We start from the raw sequence: 27,830 nt of genomic DNA on the forward strand, positions 1-27,830 counted from the left end.
GTGTCTGTGAATAAGTGCATGCGTATCAGTGCGTGTGTTGTCCCTGTGTGTCGCTCACCCTGCATGTGTGTGTGGTGCGTTTGTGTATGTCAAGTGTCTGGGATGCCTTGCACATGGGTTGTGTGTGTGGGAATGGGCACGTCCCGTTCTGCCTGGGTCACACCTGTGTATCTGTGTACTAGATGGGGGTATGTGTGTCACTCCACAAATGCTTGTGTGTTACACACGTGTAGCGTGTGTCCCGTCCCCCTGCCCATGTGCCTAGCGCGGCTCCCGCTCCCAGGACCAGGAAGGCGCCGGGGGCGACGACTTCCCTCTGGCGGGCCCAGCGGGGCTCGGGCGAGCTCTAGCAGGGCGCGCGGGGAGGGGGCTCGGCCGGGGCGGGGCAGCCGCCGGTGGGAGGGGAGCTGTCAGCCCCGGCAGTACCGCAGCGGAGCTGTCAGCTCTGCCCAGAGCGCGCCGAGCCTCGCACAGTGCGCACTGCCGGGGCGGGCGCTGCTGCGCCCTGTGCACGGCGGGTCTCGGCGCTGGGCTCCACACCCCGTCCCGGGGCAGACATGGGACTTGCCTGCGGGCTGTGAAGGAGACAGTCCCCCGCCGCCCCGGGCCACCGACCGCCGGCGAGCGACCAGCGAGCGAGCGAGTGAGTGACTGCGGGCAGCTCCCCGCCACGGCCCGGCTGGGGCAAGGAGGGCGAGCGAGCCTTGCCCGGGGGCGGGGGGCCGGGAACCGGGGGTGAGCTGGGGCGGGGAGCGAGGGACTCGGGGGCGAGCGAGCATTGGAACTGGGGCGGGGGGCGCGGGAACCGGGCGAGCCCTGGGGCGGGAAAGCGGAGGGGGTGAACGCTGAGGGAGGGAGCAGGGGGCCGAAGGGACGGCGCACGGACTCGGGGGAGGAAGGCACAGACGGGGGCTGAGCAGTGAGGCGTGGGGGGCAGCCAGGGGGACAGAGCAGCCCCTGCATGGTGGCGCATTCCCAATCCAGCCCTCCCTGGCCGGGGCAGCACAGCCCTGATCAGTCCTGCGCCCCCCCCGCTGGGCTCCTGGTTTGTTGGGTTGTTTGTGTGTTGGGGTTGGGGGGGGGTTAGAATATTTCCATCCTATTTGCATTCATTTGCAAAGGAAACACCCCCCGCGCCGTTGCAGCTCATTTCGCCGGGAGCTGCTGCTAATACCCACGCTGCTTTCTGGGCTGTGCTTTATAGCCCCCCGCCGCCTTTGGCGCGGGACACAAGTTGTCAGCGGGGGGGGGGGGAAATGTTGGTGGAAGGCAGATCTCCCGCTCCCGCTGCCCAGCTCCAGTGCTCCCGCTCCTCACAGGAACCGGGGACTCACTAGGGGCTTCGTCCCCGGGATTCCGCCCCCCGGCCTAGGTAGGGGCGGCCGCTGTTCTGTGCAAAACAGCAGGGGACACAACGGAGCTACCCTGGGGCCGGAGCAAAGGAGGGCAGGAGCTTTGCTGGTGGGTTGCGGGAGCTGAGCCTTGGTAATGGGGGGGGAGAACCACGATCCCGCGTCCTGCTGCAAGCGAGGGGCCCCAGTGCACCTGAGTCGGGGAGAACAGCTGGATTAGTGGGTGGGTTGGGGAGCCAGACAGTATTTCTGGGGGGAATCTGTCTCGCTCTCCACCCAGGGCTGCTGGAACAATGTGTATAGCAGGGGTGCAAAGAGCCATTGAACCAAACTGCAAACCCTGTACATGATGGAAAGCACCCCGCTACCCCTAGTTCAAGCATGGCTAGAGACATAGGAGCTGAAGGGCCCGGGGACCCAGGCTCGCTGGGGCTTGGTACAGTGGAGCCTTTGGGGGTACGCTCGGGCTCCCCTTGTTTGGAGGTGCCTGAACCTCGGGAAGACGTTGCTCACGGTGTGTTGATTTAGCGTTTACACGGGAAGATATTTCACAAGCGAGCGGCTCGCCCCACCCGCAGCCCGGCCCATTGATGGCTGGCCTGCAGCCCGGGTAGACCCCAAACACTCGTGATTGTAGGAGGCAAACGCGACAGAGCTGCAGCCCCTGCTTTCCTCTTCTGCGCCTCTGCAGCTCCCGCGGAATTAGCCTGGTGGCTGACAGCAGGCTGGAGATAGGACTACGAGGGGGATTAGGCTGGATATAGGACAGGGAGGGGGGCTGTGTGCAGCTCCGGGGGAGGCGGGGAAGGAGGCTGGAGTCTGAACTAGGGGGAAATAGTACAAGAGTCTGTCACACTTGGGGCTGGGGGACAAAGGAAAAGAGGCAGGATCTAGGACAGAAAAAGCAGGCGGCTGCAGACAGGATTAAGGGGAAACTGGGGAGCAGGCAGCTGCCTATAAGACTAGGAGGACTGGGCTGCTTGGCTCCTCTTTAGGGCTCCATTCCGCTTGTGACCCAAGCACTTTGGATGCCACACCAGAGCCAGAAAATCTTCCGGCTGCTCTGTGGCTTGCCTCCCGCTGGGAGCTGGAGGATAATCATAAGGGATCTGGGTTGAATGGAGAAAGGCTCTTTGTTGGCCCATCCCCATCACTGCCTTTGTTAGGGCTCAGCAGTATTTGTTTGGACGGTGGGAGCCCTGCTCAACTGGAGCAGCTAATTGTATGGGAGCTGGTACCTTGTGCATAGTACAGTCTAGGGCAGTGGCTCTCAACCTTTCCAGACCACCGTACCTCCTTCAGGAGTCTGATTTGTCTTGTGTACCCCGCCCCCATATTTCACCTCACTTCAAAAATTACTTGCTTACAACATCAGACATAAAAACACACGTGTCACAGCAAATTACTGAAAAACGGCTTACTTTCTCATTTTTACTATATTATAAAATCAATTGGAATATAAATATTGCACTTACATTTCAGAGTATAGAGCAGTATAAACAAGTCACTGTCTGTATGAAATTTTGGTTTGTACTGACTTTACTAGTGCTTTTTATGTCGCCTGTTGTAAAACTAAGCAAATATCTAGATGAGATGATGTACCGCCTGGAAGACCTCTGCCTACCAGCAGAGGTACATATGCCCGTGGTTGAGAACCACTGGCCTAGGGCAGGGGTTGGGTGATTTGTTGTCTAGTTAACAGAAAATTCTTATAAACATCATGCCCTTAAACAGCCAAATAGGGACAGGGACTTAGTACTTCTTTGAACCCTTTGTTTACACCTGATCTAATGTTTATCCCAAAGATAACAGGATTTCTTATGTCAAAGCACTTAGACTGTAAACATTTCTGCAATCTCTATTCCTGTATGCATGGTATTTTACATGTAAGTTGGCTGTGATGTACTGTATTTGCATGTTGAGGGATTCTCCCCACTACATCAGAAGAAATTGCAATTAATCTTTTTGTAACAGAGTGGAGAGAGAGAGTCCATGATTTAAGTTCTTACATTAATAGGGACATTCCTAGAAGTAAAAGCCAGCAAGAGAAGTGATCAAGTGCATAATCACTTTAATGCAAAACCCAATGCTCCTTAGACCTTATAATTGCATATATCTAGACATGGATGGATGCTGTGACGAACACGACTAAAAGGAATTCAGAACATCTAGAATATTAGAATGAATTTCAGTTATATTCAGCACTGCAAGGTATTTTTAAGATACAGCAATAGTTATTCTACATATCCCATTTGTGAATGGAGTCACAAATTCTATAGCAGCTGAGGTGCTGAGCTCTAAAAAGCATTGTGTTATTATGCAGAGTAAGACTAAATCACAGCCTTGTTTTTGCATACAACGCAGAATCTCATTATTAATTATTATTCTGGAAATACATCTCTTCAGCAGTCTGATCTCAGCTTAGCTGTTGCTGCACTGTTATCAGTCCTGAAGCTTATTCCTGAGATCTGATAAGAGGACTGGGTACAAATCCTATGTTATGATTAATTTCTAACTCATAAGCATCTCTACACAATGCTTCATGGTGGTGGAAGCATTTTCTTTGTGGCAAGTATCCGTGACTAGAACGAATAGTGAGGAAATCAACTCATGTGTCCTGGGGCACACTCACCTCTTGCAGGACCTCCTGCTGGCCATTCTGGGTATTAGCTCTGCTTGCTCATGCTCTCCCTCTGGTGATGACCTCTCAGTCTGCAGCCCTGCTCACTCCCAGATCTGCAGTCTCCCCTTCGTGGCTTGGCCCTCCAGCCAGGTCAGTAAAGTCCTCCCCTTCCAGGGAAATCACAATCCTTCCAGACCACCTGTCTGGCTGGCATCTCCAACATCCTGCACGACTTCCCAGTGGCTGGTAGAGAAACTAAGGACCACTCTCTATACTGGATTCCAGCCCAGGGATCCTATAACAAGCAGGCACAGTCCCTGTGCAATCCTATCCCTTGCTGCTGTTTCCTTGGGCTTCCTACATCCCTGGTTCCTACCCTCTCTGGGTTTGCCAGCCTCAGACTCCCTCCACTCAGGGAGTCACTGCAGTCTACTTCCCTACACACCCCTGCCCCCAGCCCCTTTACACTCCTCCCTCTTCCCAAGGAGTAACTGTCCTATTTCAGCAGCAGCCTTTCCCAGCAACAGCCACCCCTCTCTGCAGGCTGCTACCTGGCTGGATATAGTTCTTGCTTGTTCCTGAACAGGTGAGCCTGTTCCTCTAGTTATGGCTTTCTTCTCCACCTCCTCTCAACTAGGTTAATTGGCCCATCTGGCCTCCATTTACCCCTTCCATCCTGTGTGGGGTGGATACCCCATCACACCATGTAAGACAGAACAGGATTGGTAGCTGTACCACTAATGCTTTTATATAGGACTCTTCTTCCTGTTCAAATTTAGACAAGTGGATGTTTTTACAAGGGTATCCTCACATGTAAAATGCATTGATTTTTAGACGTTTAAACAGTTTAATAATGATACATTATATAACCATTGAATGTAGCAGAAAAACTTTATTCGGGTTGAGAAGTGTTGATGCAAGTTTTATTTTTAAAAAGTGCAGAGCACCATGGTATCTTTATGTGAGCTAGATTGGCCAGATGCTCAGCTGAAGTCAGTGGAGCTGTGCAGATTTACATCAGCTAAGGATCTGGCTCAGCTACTTTAGCTGTGGAAGGTCAGCCTGACAGAAGCATTATTGTAAGATTCTTAAACGTGACAACTTTTGGAAGATAGCTTTTAGGCCTTCAGTCTCCTTTTAGTTGTTTATAATTGTGCTTTGTAATTGCTGGAGTGGCTTGGTGTCCACCATTCCTCCTGTGAATCATATACTGAGGCCAGACTCTACTCTCAGTTAAAAACAATAGAGTTAGTTTGGATGTGGGCTGGTGTAACTGAGATCAAAATTTGAGCCTGTATTTCTGGATATTCAAGCCACTCTGATTTCGTTTGCGTTGGGTTGCAGTTACTCTCTCGGAGAGGTATTGGAAATATATTTATTGAAGAGTCTAAAATATAGTGTACATATTTCTTTTTCAGGTGCCCAGGGTTCCATGCTGAGTTAGACTGATTGCATGAAATTTAATTTTGGGAAGGGTCTGTTAAAAATAATTCTATTATAGGTTTGCTTCTGTGCTATAACTGCCCCATTCAAAACTGTTTTTCCTCAGGCTACTCCAACTGTGTTGGATACTCTGACACTGCCTGTGTCTATATTGGATGTGTTTTTGAAATCTCCCAATATTGCATAATTACTGATGCAGTTCGCTCAGTGGTAGCAATGGTGGGAGCACTAAAGTAGAAAAAGCCAATAAAAAAAAAAAAAAAAACAAAAAAAAACCTTGGGCTCCTATAACCTTGCTCAGAGCAGGTCTACACAGGTGGTAGTGCAAGAGTGGAAGATTTCCCTCCAAAAGTCCAGTGTAGACAAGGCCTCTGAGTCTGCCCACTACTGCATGGTTGTAACACAGGTTGGTTTGGTTTATCCATTGTGGACATGGTTTTTGCTCCTTCCAAAACAACCCTCTTGCCAAAAAACATGTTTTAGACTTCCCGTATGGACCCATTTAAACTACAAAAGAAAACAGGCTAGGATTCTGCCATGTCCCTATGCTATAACATGAATTTTTCTTGTCTGGCAGAACTCTGTAACAGTGTCAGGGACAACATTTTAGCTGTGGTTTCAGACTGATTATGAAATGCAGTTAAGGTCCATTCTACACTTCAAATTGTAACCAAGTTAGGGGCCAAGTGTGTTGTAAACAGGTTAAATCAGGGGTTCTCAAACGAGGGGTCAGGACCCCTTAAGAGTTCGTGAGGTTATTACATCGAGCTGTCAGCCTCCACCTCAAACCCCACTTTGCCTCCAGCATTTATAATGGTGTTAAATATATAAAAAAGTGTTTTTAATTTACAAGGGAGGTCGCACTCTGTGGCTTGCTATGTGAAAGACATCACCAGTACAAAACTGTGAGAACCACTGGGTTAAATTGCATGATTATGCTTACAGGATAGACAAGTCCTTTGGCTAGAAGCATGTTTAGGAGTGCTTTTAGACACTGTTACAAGACCCAGTGTGGACAGGACCAATGATAGGACTCACTAATACCATACACTAATGCACAACTACAAAATGGAGAATAACTGGTTAGGTAGTAGTACTGCTGAAATGGATCTGGAGGTTATAGTGGATCACAAATTGAACATGAGCCAACAATGTGATGCATTTGCAAAACAGGCAAATATTCTGGGGTGCATTAACAAGTGTTATATGTAAGACACAGGAGATAATTGTCCCATTCTACTTGGCACTGGTGAGGCCTCTGCTGGAGTATTGTGCCATTTTTTGGGTGTTACACTTTAGGAAAGATGTGGACTAATTGGAAAGACTCCAGAGGAGAGCAACAAAAATGATAAAATGTTTAGAAAACCTAACCTATGAGGAAAACTTAAAAAAACTGGGCATGTTTAGTCTTGTGAAAAGAAGACTGAATGGCGGACGTGATAAGTCTTCAAATATGTTAAGGACTGGTACAAAGAGGACAGTGATCAATTGGTCTCCATATCCACTGAAGACAGGACAAGAAATAATCAACTTAATCTGCAGCAAGGGAGATTTAGGCTAGATATTAGGAAATGCTTTCTAACTAGGATAGCTAAAGCCTGGAATAGGCTTCCAAAAGAGGTTGTGGAATCGGTCATTGGAGGCTTTTGAGAACCAGTTAGACAATCATCTGTCAGGAATGATGTTAGGAGTACTTGGTCCTGGCTCAGCTTAGGGGGCTGGACTAGGTGACCTCTCCAGATCCCTTCTAGTCCTACATTTTTATGATGCTACAGTACTGAAACTTGACATGAAAAAAACTCCCAGGAGCAATCCCAAACGTTTCCCTAGTTGCTGTTGTAGATATTATGGAGCTTTCTAAAGAGAAGAAATAAATATCTCCAAATTACAGTACACAGCTCTCCCAAAAGTCACTACTTGAAAAAACTCCCAGTAGAGTTTGATGAGACTGGCTTTTTCTGAGTTTGGTTTTGCTGGAGGCTTCCCTCTCCAAAGAAACCTACCCCTTCCTGCATGGGAGATAAGAATATCCAAATAGGAACAGGAAATAAATGATAGACTGACAATATGACTGATTACCCATGGAGCACAATCTCCATGGAAACAGACTGTCCTAGAATAGCTCAATCACATGAGGATTACATGACATGAATAAAGTAGCCAGAACTGGAAAATATCTCAGAATTGGAGATACTTGTATTTAATTCATTACCCTCAGGTCTTTGGAGAGCAACTAATCAACAAAGCTAGAATTGAAACCAATTTAGTATATTTCTATTCTAATTTGGATGCACTGGGATAATGCAAATTTAAAGTGATCTTAATTTAAAGGGCAGTTTATCATATTTTTTCCAAACCCAGCAGACTTCAACGTAGAGTGAAATCTGAACAAAAATCCATTGCTTGAATTTAGTTCCTGTGGTTTCCAATATTGCACTGAATCCTTTACAAGTGGATTTGCTCACTTTATTGTAAACGGGAGTTGAGGGGGCTCAGCACTTCTCAGAATCAGGCCCTTTAAGAACTGTCTCTCAAAACATGTTAACCAAGTGACTGACTTTTGGCTTCTGGCAAAGTTAATTACAGTAGTATGTTTTCTGTGTTTCACTGTTTATTCATTATTCCACATGAATCTTTAATTACACCCTGGATTGTATTAATGCCTCCTCAACTGTAGATATGGAAGCCTCTGATTTGCTATTGATCTATTTTCAAATCCTGATTGGTAACCCTGCCTTTGATACTTATGCCTGCTGAATTTAAACTTGTAATTAAGTGGTTTTTTAGTTCTATTTTTCAACAGAGTGCGGTGAACCCCAAAATGTGTTTCTTTCTCACTCTTGTACCACTGAGGACATGATCATTAAACACATGTACATTCTAGACTGTGATTCAAGACTACTCAGCAACCTAGAGTAGTCAATGTGCGATCACAATTGTTCAGGGACTGAGCCTACATCTCTCAAATGGAGTTGTATCTGGCCTACATTTGTTAGTGCCAGCTATTCACCTTCCAACATGGCTTGCTTCTAAAAGCATGGTTTGAGACTAAACTGAATTCTCAAGACCAACAAGGTACACTGGCACTAATGGATTATAGGCATGAAATACCCCACAGTGTCTGTAAAGATTTCCTCCCTGCCCCTGTATTTCATTCTCTGCAGTATGAGTTTAGTAGTGTTCTTTGCCGGGTGCGTTTGGATATTTAGAAAAGCCCAACCAGATGCCTGATCCAGCAAACTTACTCCTGTGAGTAGTGCTTACTCACGTGAATAGTCCCATTGAAGTCAATGAGACTTTATTGTACGGACTGCTCATGTGTGTAAGGGATTGTAAGACTGTAATTCAGAATAGGTCCCTTTTTGATTAATTCCATTTTCATACTCCAGTGAATGTATTCAGTATAACAACTGTTCAATTTAAAAGTAAACCTAGTTTATTGGAGACTAAATTCCCCTTGGTAGGGACTTGACTGGTCAAGTGAATGGGATAGGGGACTCAAACATTATAAAAAACAAACTCTTTCTACTCTTTCTATCAATCAATTAAAAAAAACAAACACGCAGTTTGGTTGAAAAATAATCATTAGCCCTGGTGGTGTTTCAATACATCATTTACTCAAATTAAGCCCATTTGTGTGATAACGGCAGATTAGGAACGCATCACAGAATGATGGAGGTAACCTGTTATTCCAATGAGCATGTCAAGATAGTTGTACACTTTGTTTTGTTTGTCCAAATCATATTACTTAATTGTAACCACATTACTGTTTCAAATTAATTTTTTACATTAAGTATTTCTTATTTATAGTACAGATGAATAGAAAAAGCATTGTGCTTCTGTATTAGTATATTTACTCTCCTGGTAAATGAAATAGAAAATGTTGTTGTTCAAAATCTTTGATCTTAGCAGAGACCTAAAATGGACATTGTTAATGACACAGGGTAGTGGAACGAACAACGTTAGTTTTTAAAACTGCTTGATATGTCCACGCTTACAGCTTTGATCATTACAGTAGCATAATATAAACAGAGAAATCACAGCTCTTACCTTTAGTAATCACATGCTGTTGTAGTCTGATAATATAAATAGTTATTGCAGTAGAATTAAAAAAATATCAAATTGAACATAATGATCAAAGTTATAACACTTTATAGTTACATTACTCCTTTTCCAAGTCATGTCAACTTATTTTCAGGTCTTCAACGAGCTGTATTTCTGATCTGCAAAGTATCTGTACAAATTTGCCAGTTTGGGGCTGTTTGCCTGATTCTTAGGAAATCTGTCTTTATCAATAGCTTCTTTTTTCCCTTGATGTACATGTTCAATATGCCACATGGTGATATGCTGGTGCACAAGTAATGTAATAGCTTACATTTATGTAGTACTTTTATATCAAAGGATCTCAAAATACTATGGGCTTATCCTTCAAATGCTTGGTCATGTGAATAGCCCTTATCACATTAATAATGCCACTGAAATCAATAGGTCTATTCCTGTGAGGGAATATGGCTTCATATATGATCCACATTGGACACATTTTACCCAGCCATTGAAGTATGGCCATCACTGGGATGGAATGCATATTTTAAAAGTGACATATAAAGACTTTTTAAAAGCAATTATTTTGCTTTAAGAAGGCATGAAAATGAAGACCACTATTTCTCTAAAACTACAGGGAGAATTTAGGGAGGCAGCATGTAACTACAGGGAATTAGTCAGAAACCTTTGGTTTTGCTGCTGCATTTGCATGTAATATGACTGGATATGTTGTCTTCCTAGAGAATTTAAAGTTGTTTACTTTGAGGATGCAGAGACCATGATGTTCCATTTTTGTTGTTTCTCTTTTCGGGTGGCTTTATATTTGCTAAGGACAATGACTCATTCTTTGTTCAGTTGATTAATAATGCTGCATGTGTGCAATGTACTTCTGCCACAGATAACTTTTGTAGTTAAGCATTCCCTGCAGTAAATGCAGAAGATCTCAGGATGGGAAGGCAGGGGAAGGAATAATGTGTGAGGCGATGCAAACTGAGCAGAATGAAATTTTAACGCAACACAGACAAACATGAAAAAAAGTATTTTGTTTTAAATGCAAACTTTATGTTCCTTGTATAAACAGTAACGAGAGAGCAAACGACTGGATCTGATTTTACCTTAGACCCCCTCTGAAATGGGGGTAATTCCATGGAAGGTAATGGTCTTACACAGGTGTAAAATCAGTGGCCTGATTCTGGTATCAATTATATTGATATTGACACCAGGCCCTGTGTTTATTTAACAGGCAGTTTAATTTATACACATTTCATTCTCATCTTCTCTATTACATTTGATTACTAAATAAACACAGGTACTTTATCATTCATTGCTTCATAAATAATTTGTTTAGGCAATAATAAAGGTTGTATTTGAGGTTGAATCCAAGTCCTGCATTTGGAAATGTCTTTACATTATGTAAAAACAAAAGGGAATCATTTTAAATTCTGAATCCAACAGGACAACAATAGCTTTTATGGCTTAGGGAAGCAGGTGAAGCTGAAAATCCAGTGCAAATAAAAGTAAACATGTTCCTTGACATGAATCAAACTACTTCCCATAGTGTGCAAGCTATGCTTCCAGTTAAAATGAGATCTTGAAAGGTACTGTGTAGTAAATGATGTTTTCTAAGGAACAGCTTAAGCACAGTCAGCTAAAATAAACAATTATTTTGTCACTTTATCTTATTGTCTCAGACAGAAAAATGAAAACCCACCCAGCCATTGTTTTCCTCCTCCTCTTCGTCATCAGTTATGGCTCTTCTGAAAACTCAAGTACGTCCAGAGGGTGTGGACTGGATCTTCTCCCCCAGTATATTTATCTATGTGACCTGGATGCCATTTGGGGAATAGTAGTGGAGGCAGTTGCTGGAGCAGGAGTGCTGACGACATTGCTGTTGATGCTGATTTTGCTAGTGAGGTTGCCATTCATCAAGGACAAAGAGAAGAAGAGCTCATTGGGAATGCATTTCCTCTTTCTCTTTGGGACACTAGGACTGTTTGGGCTGACTTTTGCATTCATCATACAGGAAGATGAAACAGTATGTTCCACTCGAAGGTTTCTGTGGGGCGTTATCTTTGCGTTGTGCTTCTCCTGTTTGCTAGCTCAAGCCTGGAGATTACGTAGACTAGTTCGACATGGTAAAAGTCCATCTGGCTGGCATCTAGCTGGCATGGCAATCTGTCTTATGCTGGTCCAGGTCATTATTGCAACGGAGTGGCTAATACTGACAGTTGTGAGAGATAAGAAGCTGGCCTGCAATTATGAGCCAGTGGATTTTGTTATGGCTTTGATTTATATTATGTTCTTGATGATGGTTACCATGGGAGTCTCTCTGTTCACCCTGTGTGGAAAGTTTAAGAAGTGGAAGAAAAATGGAGGATGCCTCATTATAACGATTTTTTTCTCGATTCTAATTTGGGTAGCTTGGATAACGATGTATCTGTTTGGCAATACTGAACTGAGGAAAAAAGACAAATGGAATGACCCCACTCTTGCCATTGCACTGGTGTCCAGTGGTTGGGTGTTCGTTATTTTTCACGCTATCCCAGAAGTTCATTGCACCATTCTTCCATCACAGCAAGAAAACACACCCAATTATTTTGATACTTCGCAACCAAGAATGCGTGAAACTGCTTTTGAGGAAGATATACAACTTCCTCGGAGCTACATGGAAAACAAAGCCTTTTCAATGGATGAACATAATGCAGGTAAGATTTTACTGTATAAAGGACCCATACTGTCTTATAGTAAGAAAGATAAGAAAATGTATACATTTGCTCAAAAATATTTGTTCTAGTGTATTTGGTTTGTGATAGAGCTCATTCAAAATGCCAATTCCCCCCCCACCCCAACACACACACAATTTTTGTTTTTTTCACAATTTCCCATGAAACTTAAATATTTTGAGGTGTTTCAAAAACTGTAAACTGAAAAATTCCAGAAATGTGTGTGTGGTTTTTTTGTTTGTTATTTTAATGGTGGCCTTTGTTTGAAATAAATTATTTTAGTTTTTAAGGAAGATTCAAATGAAAGGCAAATATTCCGTTTTCATTTGGAAAGAAAAAGGCCATTTTCTGCTGAAAAAAGTCAGTAGAAAATCTGTAATTAGCTCTAATTGTAAAGATTAAACTACAAGTAAAATATTTCCCTAATAATATGACCTGAAGTTCACAAGAGAAAATTGAATTTATTCATGCTTCTTGTTCACTCAGCCTGAATTTTTTCTCATTTATACCAGTGTAAATAAGTAGTAACTCTATTGAGATAAAAAAAAAAAAACTTTCTTTGCTCGTGTCAAAAACACATGATTAGCAAGGGCTGAGTGCATGGAGTGCTCAGCATTCTTGGGCCACAAAATAACTGATCATATATTAAATGTATACCTTCTTTCACAGAAATGGGTCCCAAAGTTCTTTTCTGAGACTATATAAATAATGTGCCTGGTGCTTTACAAACAAGTATAAAGACAAAGGTTCTGTCCTGCAATGTTTACATTCTGGATAGAAAATATGTAGACAAAGGATGAAAAGCAGCTGAATGGATGCTCTACAAACTGTACTCGTGATGTATGAAGGAGTTGCTTTGTTTGTCACAAAGTGCAACTGGGGTGAAATATGGCAACTGTGTAACGTGAACACCACCACTAATGCAACATTTTAGGTGACAGGAAATGAAGAATAATAGATCCAATTGAAATCACAGTGAAATTGGCCTTAACTGACTGTTCAAGGGGCCAGCAAAAGTTGGCTGTCTCTGCTAGACAACCATCAGTAGCTAAAACCGGAACAACATTCTAGTGGAAAGGACACAGGGATACTTATGTGGCTGCTTATGGCAGAGAGCTGCCTGATGGAGGTCCTTAGCGCAGTTTTCGTTCTAGCTGGGTAAGAAGTGGGTTGTATATTTTTAAGGAACCAGCAGCAGAAAGCATCATCGCTGTTCTTAGGTTTCCCTATTGTTAAAGCCACTAAGCATTTTGGACCTGATCCCCATCCCCACTCAGCCCATTTTATACTGGGGTAACTAGAATTACTTCAGTGGAGTTGTTAGAGACTAATGTAGACATAAAAGAACACAGAATTGGGCTGTTTTAAATAGAGAGATGATGATATTACTGTATTATGATTCTCTAAACAAAAGCCCACTGTTGTAATGATTGATTTGTCTCTGATATTTACATGGTGAGGATTTGTAAACTTTTTTAAATCTTCCAAATATATATACTTTTAAAATGGGCCCTTTATCTCTGTTTAGAGATTCTAATGTAGCTCAGCCAAGCTGATCCTTATTTCTAAATAGTTTTTTAGTCTTATCCATGCTTGATATTTTTTAATGGAGATTGTTGCAATCTGCTTTGGACTGTGTTTCCTTAGTAAAATAGTTATATGCATCATTTTTTCTCCCTAGAATCATTAAATTGCATTATTTACTATAGCCTAAGTTGCACAGTGGTGTTTTAAAATTTGGCATTGTATTTGCAATACAATCTTGTTAGGGAGGTAACTAGATTTTCCCATCTGATATCTCTGGTATTAGTTGTTATGATGAAAAACAAATGTTTGTTTGTGCCCTGTGGAGGTAAAGCTATGTCTTCACTAGAAACATAGTAGCTGCATTGCTTCAGTGTAGACACTCACTACAGTGAGGGGAGGGGTGACAGCTGTCCTTTTTAGTGTAGGCCTGGCCTAAGGGTCACCTTGGAAGAGTATCTTGCATACATGTGTGTTGTGAGAATGTTGGTAAAATACTTAGAATTTACACAAAACAGACAATGTTGATGAACTCCCAACACTTCCAGCAAGTGAAATGTATGGGAACTGAGCTACTCCTATAAGGCACACAGGATTTGGTTCTTACCCAAGTTTCCCAGACAATTTTAGGTTTTTAAATCTACAACTTGCTTATTGTTTTTAAAGTTTCTCCTCTATTGTGTTAAAGACATACAGACCGAATGATTAGACAAATGCACAAAGAAAACTGTAAATGTTATAGTAATTTAGGAATTACTTGCAGTAATAGGTGTTTAAAAAAATTCAGCCAGCAACATGAAATTTAATTTGACATTTTCCTGTTAAGATTTATTTGTAAATAGATATGTGAATTACACCTCTACCTCGATATAACGCGACCCAATATAACACGAATTCGGATATAACGCGGTAAAACAGCGCTCTGGGGGGGAAGGAGGGGCTGCGCGCTCTGGCGGATCAAAGCAAGTTCGATATAACGCGGTTTCACCTATAACGCAGTAAGATTTTTTTTGGCTCCCGAGGACAGCGTTATATCGGGGTAGAGATGTATATAGACAGTAAAATAGATACGTAATACCTTAATTTCAAATGGTACACTGTAATCATCTGAAACTATTTCTTAGTGCATAGTAAATGCCAGTGTAACCATTTATGCTAAAACATTGAGAGGAGGCCAATTTATCTATTAAAAAAGATGTATTACTGATCATGAGATGGACATGTTTAAATATTGACCTGTGAGTAACATAATAATACATAGTATTTAAATAGTGCTTTTCATCCATCCTTTTTAAAGTGCTTTCCAGAGAAGGTAAGTATCATTAAAAACTAAATTTCACGTGTGTGTTTGCAGGGCCAGGGCCTAAAATTATGTGTAATAAACTATTGTATGGTAAAAGATCAATATTGATCTTCATCTCTGTGCACAACTCCTATTGATAGGAGTAGCAGTAGTAGGGTGACCAGACAGCAAGTGCGAAAAATCGGGATGGGGGTGGAGGGTAATAGGAACCTGTATAAGAAAAAGGCCCAAAAATCAGAACTGTCCCCATAAAATTGGGACATCTGGTCACCCTAAGCAGTAGACTGAGGGCAGTATACAGCCCTATGAATTATGATCAATTTTAAGTCTTGCTGTACACATGGGGTGAAATTCTAGCTCCAGCGAAGTCAATGGCAAAACTCCCATTGACTTCACTGGGGCCAGGATCTTACCCACTGACTCTAGAATTGTAACGTGAATTAAATGTAAGAGAGAAATTCTAGTTCATGAGTGGTTGAAACAGGCATGTTTTGATCTACAACCTCATACCTATCAATAATAATATTGAGGTGTAGAACAACTGTAATGACACAGTTTGCATATACAAATGAAGGCATATTGTCCGGCTGCAGCTGAGTTCAGTGAAGCCTATTGTTCACCTCTGAACTAATCAGATAGCATATGCAAATCTCTGCTGCCTGACTGGCTCAGAGGTAAATAGCCACACCTCTTAACTTCATCTCTCATTTAACATGTATAAATTAAAAGAAGAAAAATGATGCATTAAAATTCATGACTGTCATAATGGATAGACTACCAGATATTACTGATATAAACAGCATTTTATCTTTTGCTTCAAGACATCTTCATGATCAACCTGTTCAAAAGCAATATTCGTGTAATATTTCTAGTTTCTCAAAGTAACTATAGGAGATATTTGGAAAATCATTATGCACTAGGCATTCTGAAATAATGCTCAGGGGGTTGTGTTCATGGCTCAAACAATATTTTGCATGTCTTTTTTCTGAATATGAAAAGATGCAGAAATGTTGTTTTACTTTACCGCTTAGTGCATGCAGACTGAAGGATACCTGATGGGAAACACTAATGAAAAACACATCAGCAGTTAGAATTTAGCTCCAGTTATTTCTTCTTTTCCTGTGCCAAGCAGTTTCTTTAATTTAAAAGTAAACTCAAAGATGCAACCCAAAATGTATAAATATAATGACAGAGGCAGAATAAAACTGAGGGACGAAATCATGGCTTTAAGTCAATGGCAAAACTACCTCTGACTTCAGCGGAATCCGGATTTCACCCTAGATCACTCTTGTAACTTTTAAAAATATGTATTATTCTGACACATGAAAAGAAGGGTTTGATTTGTTTGCATGAGAATAAAACTGTCTCTTGTTCTAAACACAGCTTTAAGAACGGCAGGATTTCGCAATGGCAGCTTGGGAAGCCGACCTAGTGCTCCCTTTAGAAGCAATGTTTATCAGCCGACTGAGATGGCAGTTGTGCTAAATGGTGGGACTGTAAGTATAAAAATGTGATAATGTACGAGTCTTGGGTATATAGTGGGGAATGTGCAACCGCTACTTATTGAATGAACTTCTGAGGTTAGACTGCTTGTTCATATGAAAGAAAACACTATAAATGAAATCTCTAGCAGCGAGTATGCATGTAATGCTTCCATTCCCCTCTTGAGATTATTCAATTCAAAAAAATTTGGACTTCTTTACTTGGCCATTCAGTTTAGATTGAATGAACCAAGTTTTCTGCTGACTATCCATATCCAGTACCTCCTTTGGACAAATGTAACAAAGTGACAGTTAATAACATAGTCTGATTTCTGCAACATTCTGCAAGTTACACTTTTGGTTACAGTCCAGTATATTCTTTGGCATAAGAATCTTTGCTGCAGATAGCTGATATCACAATTTCACTTTCCTTGTAAAATCTATATTTTTCACTATATGGTGAACACCAATTGAGGTGTACTACCCTTGGAAAGAAATATATAAGAGGGGCATGTAAAATATCTTGGCTAATGTGAATTAATTTTCCTCTCAAACAATGGTTTGGCATGCTATTATTTGATAGATATACTGTTATTCAAGGTCATTGCAAGAATGGCTTAGAGATCTGATGCCAAACAGCCTCTCTAAATTTCATTCCCATGCTGTGTATAATTTGCACTTGAGAAATTGCATATAGCTCTCTCCTCTCGTTAAGAAAAGGAGAATTTTCATTCCCACATTTTCATGCATACCTACATGCTTCTTAAAAATTTACTCATGGGCTGGTTTACACTCATGTAAGTTGGGTTTTCATTATTTTAAATCATGAGCTGATTCCATAACTCAACCTGCACATTAAAAAAAACCACAAGGAAGCTGATCTGACTGAAGGTTTTTTTTGTTAAGTAAGTAGAGTTTGAATTTATTATAGGGAACAAGAGTTATTAGATCTCAGGATTTTCCTTTCCTGGGTAGTACATTGAGTGATACATCATTCAAAAGTGATGTAAATACGCTCATTCCTTGCTCTCAGAATAATTTACAGGGCCCATAATGAGCACCATACTTTTGGGTGCCGGCATTAATCCATCCCTATATTCCCTTATACCAGAATAAGCAGCTCAGAGAAGAGGCAGCTTAAGGATGAAGAGCTAGAGAGATTTTCTGGGGGTAGGCACAAAGCTTGTTCCTGGAGAATAATTGCACATACAGTAGTTAAAGATGATTACCTTAGACAGTAAAGCAAAAGAGACTAATATATACATATTCATCCCTTTTTCTTGTGGTGAGGTACATGTATTGTACAAACTGAAGATAAGCTTTGCTGTACCTTTTGTTGTAGAACTGATAATGCTATGACTACTAGACATGTAATGTAGCATATGTTAACACTGATTTCTGAATAGTCTGGAACTCTTAGTTATGGGTTTATTATCCTTATTTCCAGATACCAACTGCTCCGCCAAGTTACACTGGAAGACACCTCTGGTGAAAGGCTATAGGTTCTAGAGATAAGAATCTTTGTTACAAATATTATTCCCTGGCAGTGTCTTTCTAAGGGAGGAATCAATAATACCACAACAAAGCAGCCAGACATCCAGGAGCTTTGGAATCCTTGAGAGGATTTTATGTAAATGTGAATACTGTTAAACTGATAAGCTAAATCACAAAAACAAAACTCTGCAAAATTCAGGATGAATTTAATTTAAAATAGAAATAGGCACACTTTGAAATGGAAGAGAGGACACTGTGCATTCTTAAATGTGAGATAATCTGTCTGTAACTAGTGTGCGAGGCAAGCCTGATTTTGGTTGGTTTACAGCAGTTTGCAAAAAAACAACCCCCTCTCCCGCCCTTACCAACTTAATCCATGCTGCCATAAGAGATTGCCATTACAGTGTGAAAGTATGCAGGGTTTCTTCCTACTTTCTTTTTCTCTCTCTTCATTTCAAGTGTCTTGGTTGCTCCATTATCCATCTTTATGTGAATGTCATTTAGGGTCAAGCATCATCAGTCTGTGGCAACTAAATTACCATTTCTCAACAATGAGACATGATCCACTTAAGGGTGGGGGGGGAAAGTATCCGATTTGGTTGTGGTGAAAGGAAATGACTGTGTATGCTTCATGCAACTTCGTCAAGCAACATTTGTGAAGAGTGAAGGTAGAGGCAGATCACCTCAGCAATGTAGAATCAGACACTGCAGTTCAAGATGCCCTGTTGATGCAGTCTCACTCCAGAGTACAAACAGAACCACGTGTTCTCAAACCCTTGAGAATTTTTTTTAACGTATGTACACTTGGGGGCACTAAGTCAAATTATGGAGGGACAAGCTTCAGCAAAGGCTCTTAGCTGAGGAGAGAATGTGGCTTGGGGTTGCCAAAAGGAGTCCCATAATATTACACAGAACTCGGTTTGTGTTCTGATGGCTGATCCTGTAAGGTGCCAAGCAAAAACTCAAGGGGATGGGAAGGTATCGATCACCTTCCAGGAGGAGCTTGGTAACTTGCGGGATTGGACCCTCTCTTCCTACTGTTGGAACTGGTGCCGAAACCCCTGCTCATGGGAGTAGCCCTATTGACTGCAATTGTTTGTGCATCTTAATGTATTTGTGTCTTTTAATGCATAGCTAGTAGAGTCTCCACTCTGGAGGTTCAGGGTTTTTTGTGTTTTGGAGTTGGCATAAGGTAGACTCTTTACCAAGGCTTATCTAGGCTATGTAACAAGTTCTTACTGCCCATTATTCTTGCCATGGTTTTCGTTACTTTAAAGCGAATCATTCCTTTATTATTTAGCATTTAATACATATCAAACATTGAAAGCATCATTGTATCCTCATTGTTTGGTCAACATTACTCCTAGCTTTCCTAGATACTAAAAGCAATTGTTTTTACATGAGGGTGTGGGTTACGTATAAGGGTAAAAATTTTGCATATGTTGTAATAAATATATATATATATTCTATTTTCAAATGAAAAATAAAATTATAATATACAAAGAAAACTGAATAGCTCAGTAGCTTCACAGAAGGATACTATTTGCTGCATACTGCAAAAAGAAAAATAAGTGTTTATTTTTTTAAAAGGCTCCCTGTTTCTTCATGTACCTCATTTCTACAGTAAACAGACCTAATCCTGTAGTCTTGTACTCACACGAGTAGGCCCCATTGACATCAATAGGTCTACTCACAGGTGTAAGGGCTGCAGGATCAGGCCCTAAGCATTACACACAAGATATATTTTGCCATTCTTGCCATGATCACCTTATAAGGTTTTATTTCTAACAGCCCTTCTGGTTCAGGAACCATACTTTTCTGTCATGCATGATTAAAGGAACATGTTAGATCCATGTCTGATGTTCCCAATAGAGGCAAAGTGGAAGCATGTGCTTGCTTTTAAGAGAAAAAAAAATGGTTTTAGTCTCTTGTTTAGGTAACTAGATTGTCTAAGAAACTGAGTAGACTAGAGGTGGATATTGCATGCTATCCAGTAATCTAGAAGTACCTCTAGCTGTTAAAGTCGTGATCAGATAAAATGATATTTTTGATAATTAATGGTTACTATCCCAGAAACTGCATAATTTGGAGTAATATAAAACCTAGTGGTGATGTGTGTCTGCAAAAGTTTCATTTGAAACCGTCAATTTAAAAAATGTTAAATTCTCTGAAAAGGTCTTTATTGTAAAAATGTATAAGATGACCATGGCATAAATGGGAGGGCAGCTTTCTTTTAAAAGATTTATCATGCTACAGCTGAGAAGTATACATTCAGTACTATACGCATTTTATAGACCTTGGATAAATTCTTTCCAGGATAGTTATATTGTAAACATTTACGTGGTGTTCAGTTTTCTAGATGGGAATGGATTAACAAAGTAAGGGCCTAGTCCTGCTCCGAAGGAAGTCAGTAGGAGTTTGAGGCCCTAAGTGCAGACCAGGCCAGATCCTGCAAACTTTTGCTCACATAATTAGTCTAGGGTTGACAACTCTCCAGGATTGGCCTGGAGTCTCCCGGAATTGGCATCAATCTCCAGGTGATTATTGAAAGCAATCCAGGAGATTTTAACAGGATATTTTAAGAAAGTGACATCACATCATGGGGGGGAAGAGGGAAATCTCCCGGAATAGCTTCAGAGTTGGCAACCCTAAATTAGGCTTTGTCTACACTACCAAGTTTTGTTGACAAAATTTATGTCGACACTCAAAAGTCGACAAAACAAATCGCTAAAGGATGTTCACACTTGCTCCCTCTGTCGACAGATCACGTCCACATTGTGGGCACCATCATCGACAGTGTGAGCAATGCACAGTGTTGTGGAAAGGTGGAACGGATTGCTGCACATCATGGGAGGATTCCCTCTGAGTTCTCCCTCAGCAGCCGGGAGCCACATCATGAGTAGTTCTGTGAGCTCTCCATGCTGAGGAATGTCAAAGCAGTGCAGCAGTCTTTCCTCTCCCCCCTCCCTGCGACAGCAGTCTGCCTGCCCCTGTGTTCCTAGTGCAGGGCAGAACAGGCGTAGTCCAATGATTTGCTCTTTGTTCCCCACAGGGAGCAGCACACTTCCCGCAACTTGGAAAGGGAAGGGGCGCATGCTTGCAGGACAGCAGAGATCAAAACACTGAGCAGAGCGATCAGGGCAGGCATTGTGGGATGCTGGCGGAAACCAGTTCTGCCGACAAAACAAACAGCAGTTTCTACACTGGCTCTTCGACAATAAAGGAAGGGGAAAAGAAAAAACATCTCTCGTAGGGGTGGAAGATTTGTGTCACCGAAACCGGACGTTTTTCCCGAAAAAAAGTCACACTGCAGTGTGTACGCTCTCTGTTTTGTTGCCAAAAGGCAGTTTTTGGCGACAAAACTTGGTAGTGTAGACAAAGCCTCAGTTCCATTGAGTGGTCATGTGAGTTAGGACTGTTCACATTAGTAATAGCATGCAGGATTGGGTCTGCAATTTGGAGTGGCGGAGGTGTGTTAACTGATTAGAAGAAGGAGTTTATTCATTTTCCAGCTTCACACAACTAGAATAAGCAACTTATTTTTGCCATTTGATAGTTAATGCCAAATGCTCCAAATAACGTGTGACTGAACGCACCTTTGTGTTAATTTATTTTTATTAATATAAACAAGTTGTTTACTTCTGCCTTTTAGAATGTAGAGCATCTGTGATCAAAGTACTACGTAACTGTAAACACAAATCTTTCAGGATTGTTATAATTAGCTTTTATACTATAAAAGCTACTATGTTGTCCCTTTTAAAATTAATAATGGTTATTTCCTTCTGGCTCTTACCTATACAGAAAAATAAAATCCTAAAACATTTTAAAACTTTGTTACAGAAAACATTTCTGTAGGAAGTGGCTTATATTCAATGGCTAGAAAGCAGTTCACAGCCATACATTAAGACCCAGTCCCAACTGCAGTGGGAGTTGAGGGTGCTTACCACCTCCCAGGAGAAGTATAGCACCTTATAGGATGGAGCCCTAAGTGCACACAGTTGTTTCTATAAATAAGGTAGATGTCAACTGTTGCAGAGCTAGCTAGTTTGTATTTCGTATCAGACAGGTATCATGGTTGGCTATGTTTGAGTTTGATGCCTTGGGTCTAACCAAAGGCTGTGCAAAAGGGAGCACTGTAACTTTTATAATTAAACAATTGGACTATTCTACCAGCTTACAAGATTATCCAGCAGGTGCTTTTTATTAATTGAGGAGAGCTAATGCTCATTTTTGATAGATAATATATATTTATTAAATGTATTAATGTGTGTTTTATAATGTACCTTTTTTTCCGCTGCTTGTTGCATACTGATATCTTAAGTACACCTCTGAAGGATTTTCAAGACAATCAATGTGTACCGTAATGACTGTATATAAGTATACAAAATTAAGAAGGTTGTAAAGCATGGGCAAATGTTTTATTTTCAAAATGCTGTTCTTAACAAAAAAATAAAGGCATTACTATTTACTTACAAGGTTTGTGGTAACTTGGAGTTATAGTTTACCTTAATCTTTAAATACCCCCAGCCTATTGATATTAGAGACAGAATTAGCCTGTGGAGTATCCCACCAAGTTGGTGAAATGGTACCAATATTAGTTTTGACTATACATGTTATCAAGCACCATTTAAGTCAATGAGATTTGTCAGACTTAAAATTTGTCAACTCTGTAAATAGCTTTTCTAAATGTGACATTCAATCTGGTGCAAAAGGCCCACCGATGACATATCCACTAGGGAAACTAAATAGATAGTGGGGCAAACTGTGAGGCCCTTAAGGGCCTGCATGCTCTTGCCTTGTACCTTCTGTAGTTACCTATACCTATGCAAAAATGGGTCTAAACGGCTACCATTTTGCTCTAATCAAACTCTCTTCGCACAGACAAGTGACAACACAAGGCCCTCAGACTGTTTTTAAGGAGTGTTGAGCAACCATAGCGCTCGCTGACTTCAGCTGGAGTTGTGGGTGCACAGCATATCTGACAGTTTGGGCCCTTGGTGTAGATTCTCAGCTGGTGTAAATTATTATAGCTCCACTGAAGCCAAGGGAGCTATGCCCATTTACAGCAGCTGAGAATCTGCCCTTTCATTTTACACCCAGATCTTGTATGGGCAGAACTGCCATTTATTTCAATGGGAGTTTTCTATCTAGCTGGAAACTTTTGCCTGAGTGTTTAGGACTGGGCATGAAGCCTTTGGCCAAACTCAGCTCTTGTTATAAGTGGGCACAATTCCACTGATTTCATAGTGTTCACTTATGCCAGGGCTGAATTTTTGCCCATGGTGTGCTGAATGACTGCAGAACCAGGTCCTTATGTGGCCCATCTTGATGTACAACACTTCACATATTAAAGCAAGCATGTAACTCTAGGAGAATTTCCAAATCCGATAACCAACCATACAAGAAACTCAATCCAGGAGCTCTGTATTTTGCGGTGTTGGTGAAACAAACAAAATCGAAACTCCAGAACGATCTGGTGTAGGTTCTTCTGAGTCTAATTTGCTTCCCACTGCAACCATATAAAAACAAAAATATTAAATGTTTAACTTTCTGCAACACACGCAGGAACGGAAGTCATTTCTACATTTCTATTGTAAGCACACTGCCTGCATCATAAACGAGTAACCAAACAATCATCATTTTTAGAAATGCATAGCATCTTTCCCTGAAAAAATTCTGTCCTCAGATCCTCGTACACAATCCTCACTGACATTCATGGGACAGTTACATAGGGACAAGGCAGAATTTTTCTTCTAATTAGAAGTCATCAGGATTGTTCTCTGGGGAGTCAAATAAAGTAAAAGCAGTTGAGGGTATGTCAACTGCAGTTAAAATAAAAACCTGTGGCTGGCCAGTGCCAGCTGACTCCAGCTCGCAAGGCTTGGGCTAAGGGGCTGTTTAACTGTGCCAGAGACATTTGGGCTCAGGTTGCAGCCTGGTCTCTAGGACCCTGCGAGGTGGGTGGGTCCCAAAGCTGGCCTCAGCAAAAACGTCTACATTAAACAGCCCCTTAGCCTGAACCCCGTGAGCCCGATTCAGCTGGTACGGGCCAGCCACAGGTTTTTATTTGCTGTGTAGACATACTATAGCTTTTATTTAAAGATTCTTCAAAGTCAAGAAACTCAAATGACAGATCAAGTCTTCCTGCTCACCAAATTTATCTGTTGTTTTCAATCACTAGGGACAACAGCAAGGTCAATAAAAAATAGTTTCCTCTGTGTCACAGTGCAAACAAGAATGTGATCCATGTGATATAGAACAGTCTGCCAAATTGGAGGGGGGGAGGGAGGAAAAAAAAATCAGCCAAACAACGAGCACAGGGTTGCTTGCTGGAGTAAACAATCCTAAGTGAACAATCCCTTCCCCTCTTACCCCCCCCTAATAGTAAAAAGCTCCACCCTGTAGTGAAAGCTCCTTTTCAAAGCTCTAAGTGCTATAATGCAGATTATTGTAATAATTTTCTCTGTTGAGACAAGCAATCAGCCAAGTTCTGAGATATCCAATGTCTATATTGTGCTGTTCTTAAAGAAAACTTAACAGACTTTTTATACTATCCATTGCCTGCACTTCAGAAGGGGGCTGCAGAGTTCAGCTCTTCCAGCCAGGGGACAGTTATGTTGGGAAGCCTGTATGCAGGAAAGGAAAGGTAATGGTCCAGTATAGCTTAACTACTCCAGTGAGAGATGCAAAAAAAAAAAAAAAAAAAAACACCTCTTACATATACAGATAGGTCTGGGCACAATGGGTCCATGTTCTAATTTAAACTTCCTGACTAAGTTTCCCCGGCCTGGAAGATCTCAGCTTGTGGGCAAACATACCAGAAAACTTTTGGAGGTGAAGAAACTCAGCACTTGGTAGTGTTACACTCAAAAATAAGTTTTCTAAGAAACCCAAATATGGCTGAGATTGCAAGGTACACCACAGGCCCCACAGTGGAAAAGACAATGTTGGTACATGTGCAATGCCTGGTTGGTACAAGACTCTCTTTTGATACATCACTTGTCTTAGTGGATGCTAAGTAGAAAAATTAAACTGATTAAAAATGTATTCCAAGTTACTACGATGAATGTAACAGTTTTGCACCATGTATGGAATATTCACTAATGAACATTTAATATTCCCAGAATACTATGAGGTTACTCTTTACAAGTGTTTCCTAAGACTCAGAACCTTCCACATATTGTTCAACATTCAAATGAAACAGGCTGGGCAAACAGGTATTTTAGAGGTGCCCAGTAGCAGTGCCGTGGAGTTCTATCACAGACCACGCTGTTTAGGCATGACATTCTCAAAGCTCATCACACTAAAACACAGAGCACAGGTTGTCAGCCTGAATTTGGATTTCAAAGAGTTATTTCAATAGCTTTAGACATTCTCTTGCTTCTAAGATGGGCAAAAAAGGAAGCTTTCCTTGGGTTTCAGATGTATGGGAAGATCGGGAAAAATCCCTTTTGTTAAGCCTCTTCACTGGAAACAATTTGGAAAAATATATTTTTCAGGCAGCTAGTCCTCAAACTGCACTAACAACAATTAATATTTTGAAAATAGTAGGTCAGCTCCTTGGCTGGTGTAAATCACCATAGCGCTCTTGTAGAGCAAGTGGAGTGGAGCAACAACGATTTACACTAGCTGAGGATCCAGCCCATTGTTCCCAGACAACCAAGGTATTTAAAGGAAATACATCATGTGAACATGAACTGCTTACAAGCATACTAATTATGTGCAGGATCCTGCTCCCACTGAAGTCAATGGGAGGCTTGCCATTGCATTCAGTGGGAGCATGTTGAGCCCCCTTATCTGTTTTCTAGCTTTTTACAAATTGTTTTAAAAACAAATTGTACTTCAGTTGTACAGGTCCATTTGGTCCATCTGCTTCACAGTGTAATGATGCTGGAACGCATTCACAGTAGGGTGACCAGATGTCCCATTTTTAAAGGGACAATCCAGTATTTAAACTCTCCTGTAGGTGTCCCAACTTTTTCTTTAAAATGTGCAAATTGTCCCGTATTTTCTATCTTATTGCCATCAGTATTGGTGCTGGGTCCTGCTGCTGGCCAGATCCCTGCTCACCAGCCACCCTCCCACCAGCAGTGAGTGTGTGTGTGTGGGGGGGGGGTCCAGTGGCTGACAATGGGGGTGTGTGTGCAAGGCTGGTGGCGGGGCAAAGATGCAGTATGCGGGGCTGGCTGCTCCCGTTGCTGGTCCATCAGTGCAGCCCCTGCTGAGTGCCTGCTTTCAGCCAGCAGGGCCCCCTTATCCCATTTCTGGCTGGCACTGGCTGTGCGCTGCAAGCTGCAGTGACTGGTGTGTGTGAGCAGGTGCCAGGCAGCAGCTGGCCATGTGTTGCATCTGTTGTCTACCCATCAGCCCTTTACGTGCTTCCCCTCTCACTGTCCTCTCCCGGCCCCACTGCGCCTTCATATCCCCCCCGGCAGGGCATGTCCTGCTCCCAGCGCTGTGTGGAGATCCAGCCCCTGGTCGGACCTCTCAGCTTGCTGGCAGGCTCCTTCCTTCCCCCACTGCCTCTGGCTGGGCAGGCATCCTGGGAAAGCCCAAGACCCTCCAGCTCAGGGTGCTGGCCAGGAGGTGCTCAGACCTGCATGTGCCAAAGCCCCACACTGGCGGGGGAGGAGGAAGCGATTTCCAGCCTGTGCATGCCCTGAACGTGCAGGCTCCACAGCAGCCCCCAGGGCAGGGGCTTAGCATCATCGTCACCCCCCACCCTGGGTCCTTCCCCCAGGGAGCGCAGGGCTGCTCGGTCCCCTCGGCACCCTCCCCTGCTGAGCTACCTCTCTGGCCAGGCTGCCCTTGAAGCCCCTGTAGTCAGGTTCCCTGGGCCCTGGTGAACAACAAATCCTTAGGGCTTAACCCCTTCCTTCCTGTGACACTACATGCCCCCTCCCCCACGTGTTGGTTGGGCAGACGAGGCGGCGCCAGGTACTAGGAGAGGCGGGTCCGTCCCAGGGGCCCAGCCAGGCATGGAGGGTGGAGAGCACCGGGCAGGGAAGGGGAGGTTGGTCAGTCACCCCCCATCCTCCATGTGAGAGAGGTGTACGGGAGTGTGTGTGTGTGTGAGACCCCTCCCTGTGTGAACCCTAAAGCCTTAAAGATAAGGTTAAAAAAAAAAAAAAAAGAATCCAACTAGCAATATTTCTTTTTAACAGGGGCTCAGTCAACTTGATGTTAATTTGAACGTTCGTACTGCATAGTTCTCATTGATTGCCATTGAACTCACTTGAAAACGAGTAATTTTACCAGCATAGGGAAATGTATTCAGCATAGGGAAATATGGTCACCCTAGTTCACAGACATCACAGAACTGCAATTCTATTGTGTTGGAGAGAGCAGGTTGCTCACTGGAGAGGTTTTTTTGGGAATTGCAGGGGAGGGAAGGGGGAAGTTCTGGACATATTTCCCCAGGGTAAACTGCAAGAGAATGCCAGTTCTGTAGTGGCTATGATGGCTGTGCACAGATGTCACTCATTATGTCTGGAAAAACAAAAGGAATGAGAAAATGGAGTTGCCTCGCTCTGGTTCAAACAGGCAATGAAAAAAATTAAATATATATTGCAAAAGTCTGAGGTACCACCCACAAAGCCGACCCTCATGGAACGGGCAGATTCTGCTCCAATTAAAGGCAATAACACAACTCCAAAAGGCTTCAGTGCCACAGGAGGTGTGAAAGGCAGCCTCGGAAATGTACAGCAGCTAGTTTAAGAAATGTAGTTACACCAACACTAGTGAAATCTTACTTCTGAGACAGGGATCCTTTTTGTGTTCTGTGCAGGGCCGGCTCTAGGCACCAGCAAAACAAGCTGGTGCTTGGGGCGGCACATTTTTAGGGGC

General features: G+C 42.3%; 2 protein-coding genes across 2 annotated transcripts in view; one reads left to right on the top strand and one right to left on the bottom strand.

The window, feature by feature from the left end:
* The first annotated feature begins 471 nt into the window (after window positions 1–471).
* GPRC5B (G protein-coupled receptor class C group 5 member B) lies at window positions 472–20,602 on the top strand. The gene is made up of 4 exons (XM_026650639.1): window positions 472–643; window positions 11,151–12,164; window positions 16,393–16,505; window positions 17,938–20,602. The coding sequence occupies exons 2-4, from the start codon at window positions 11,159–11,161 to the stop codon at window positions 17,980–17,982; spliced, it is 1,164 nt and encodes a 387-aa protein (XP_026506424.1). The 5' UTR covers window positions 472–643; window positions 11,151–11,158; the 3' UTR covers window positions 17,983–20,602.
* A 632-nt stretch (window positions 20,603–21,234) lies between these two features.
* Window positions 21,235–27,830, bottom strand: part of IQCK (IQ motif containing K) — a 93,507-nt gene continuing 86,911 nt past the window's right edge. The window contains exon 9 of the mRNA XM_024204679.2: window positions 21,235–23,493. Within this exon, the coding sequence (XP_024060447.1) occupies window positions 23,393–23,493 (101 nt within the window). The 3' untranslated portion in view covers window positions 21,235–23,392. The remainder of the gene's footprint in view (window positions 23,494–27,830) is intronic.

The sequence above is a fragment of the Terrapene carolina genome, unplaced genomic scaffold (assembly GCF_002925995.2).
Source record: "Terrapene carolina triunguis isolate 2854851 unplaced genomic scaffold, T_m_triunguis-2.0 Scaffold93, whole genome shotgun sequence".
NCBI classification, from domain to species: domain Eukaryota; kingdom Metazoa; phylum Chordata; order Testudines; family Emydidae; genus Terrapene; species Terrapene triunguis.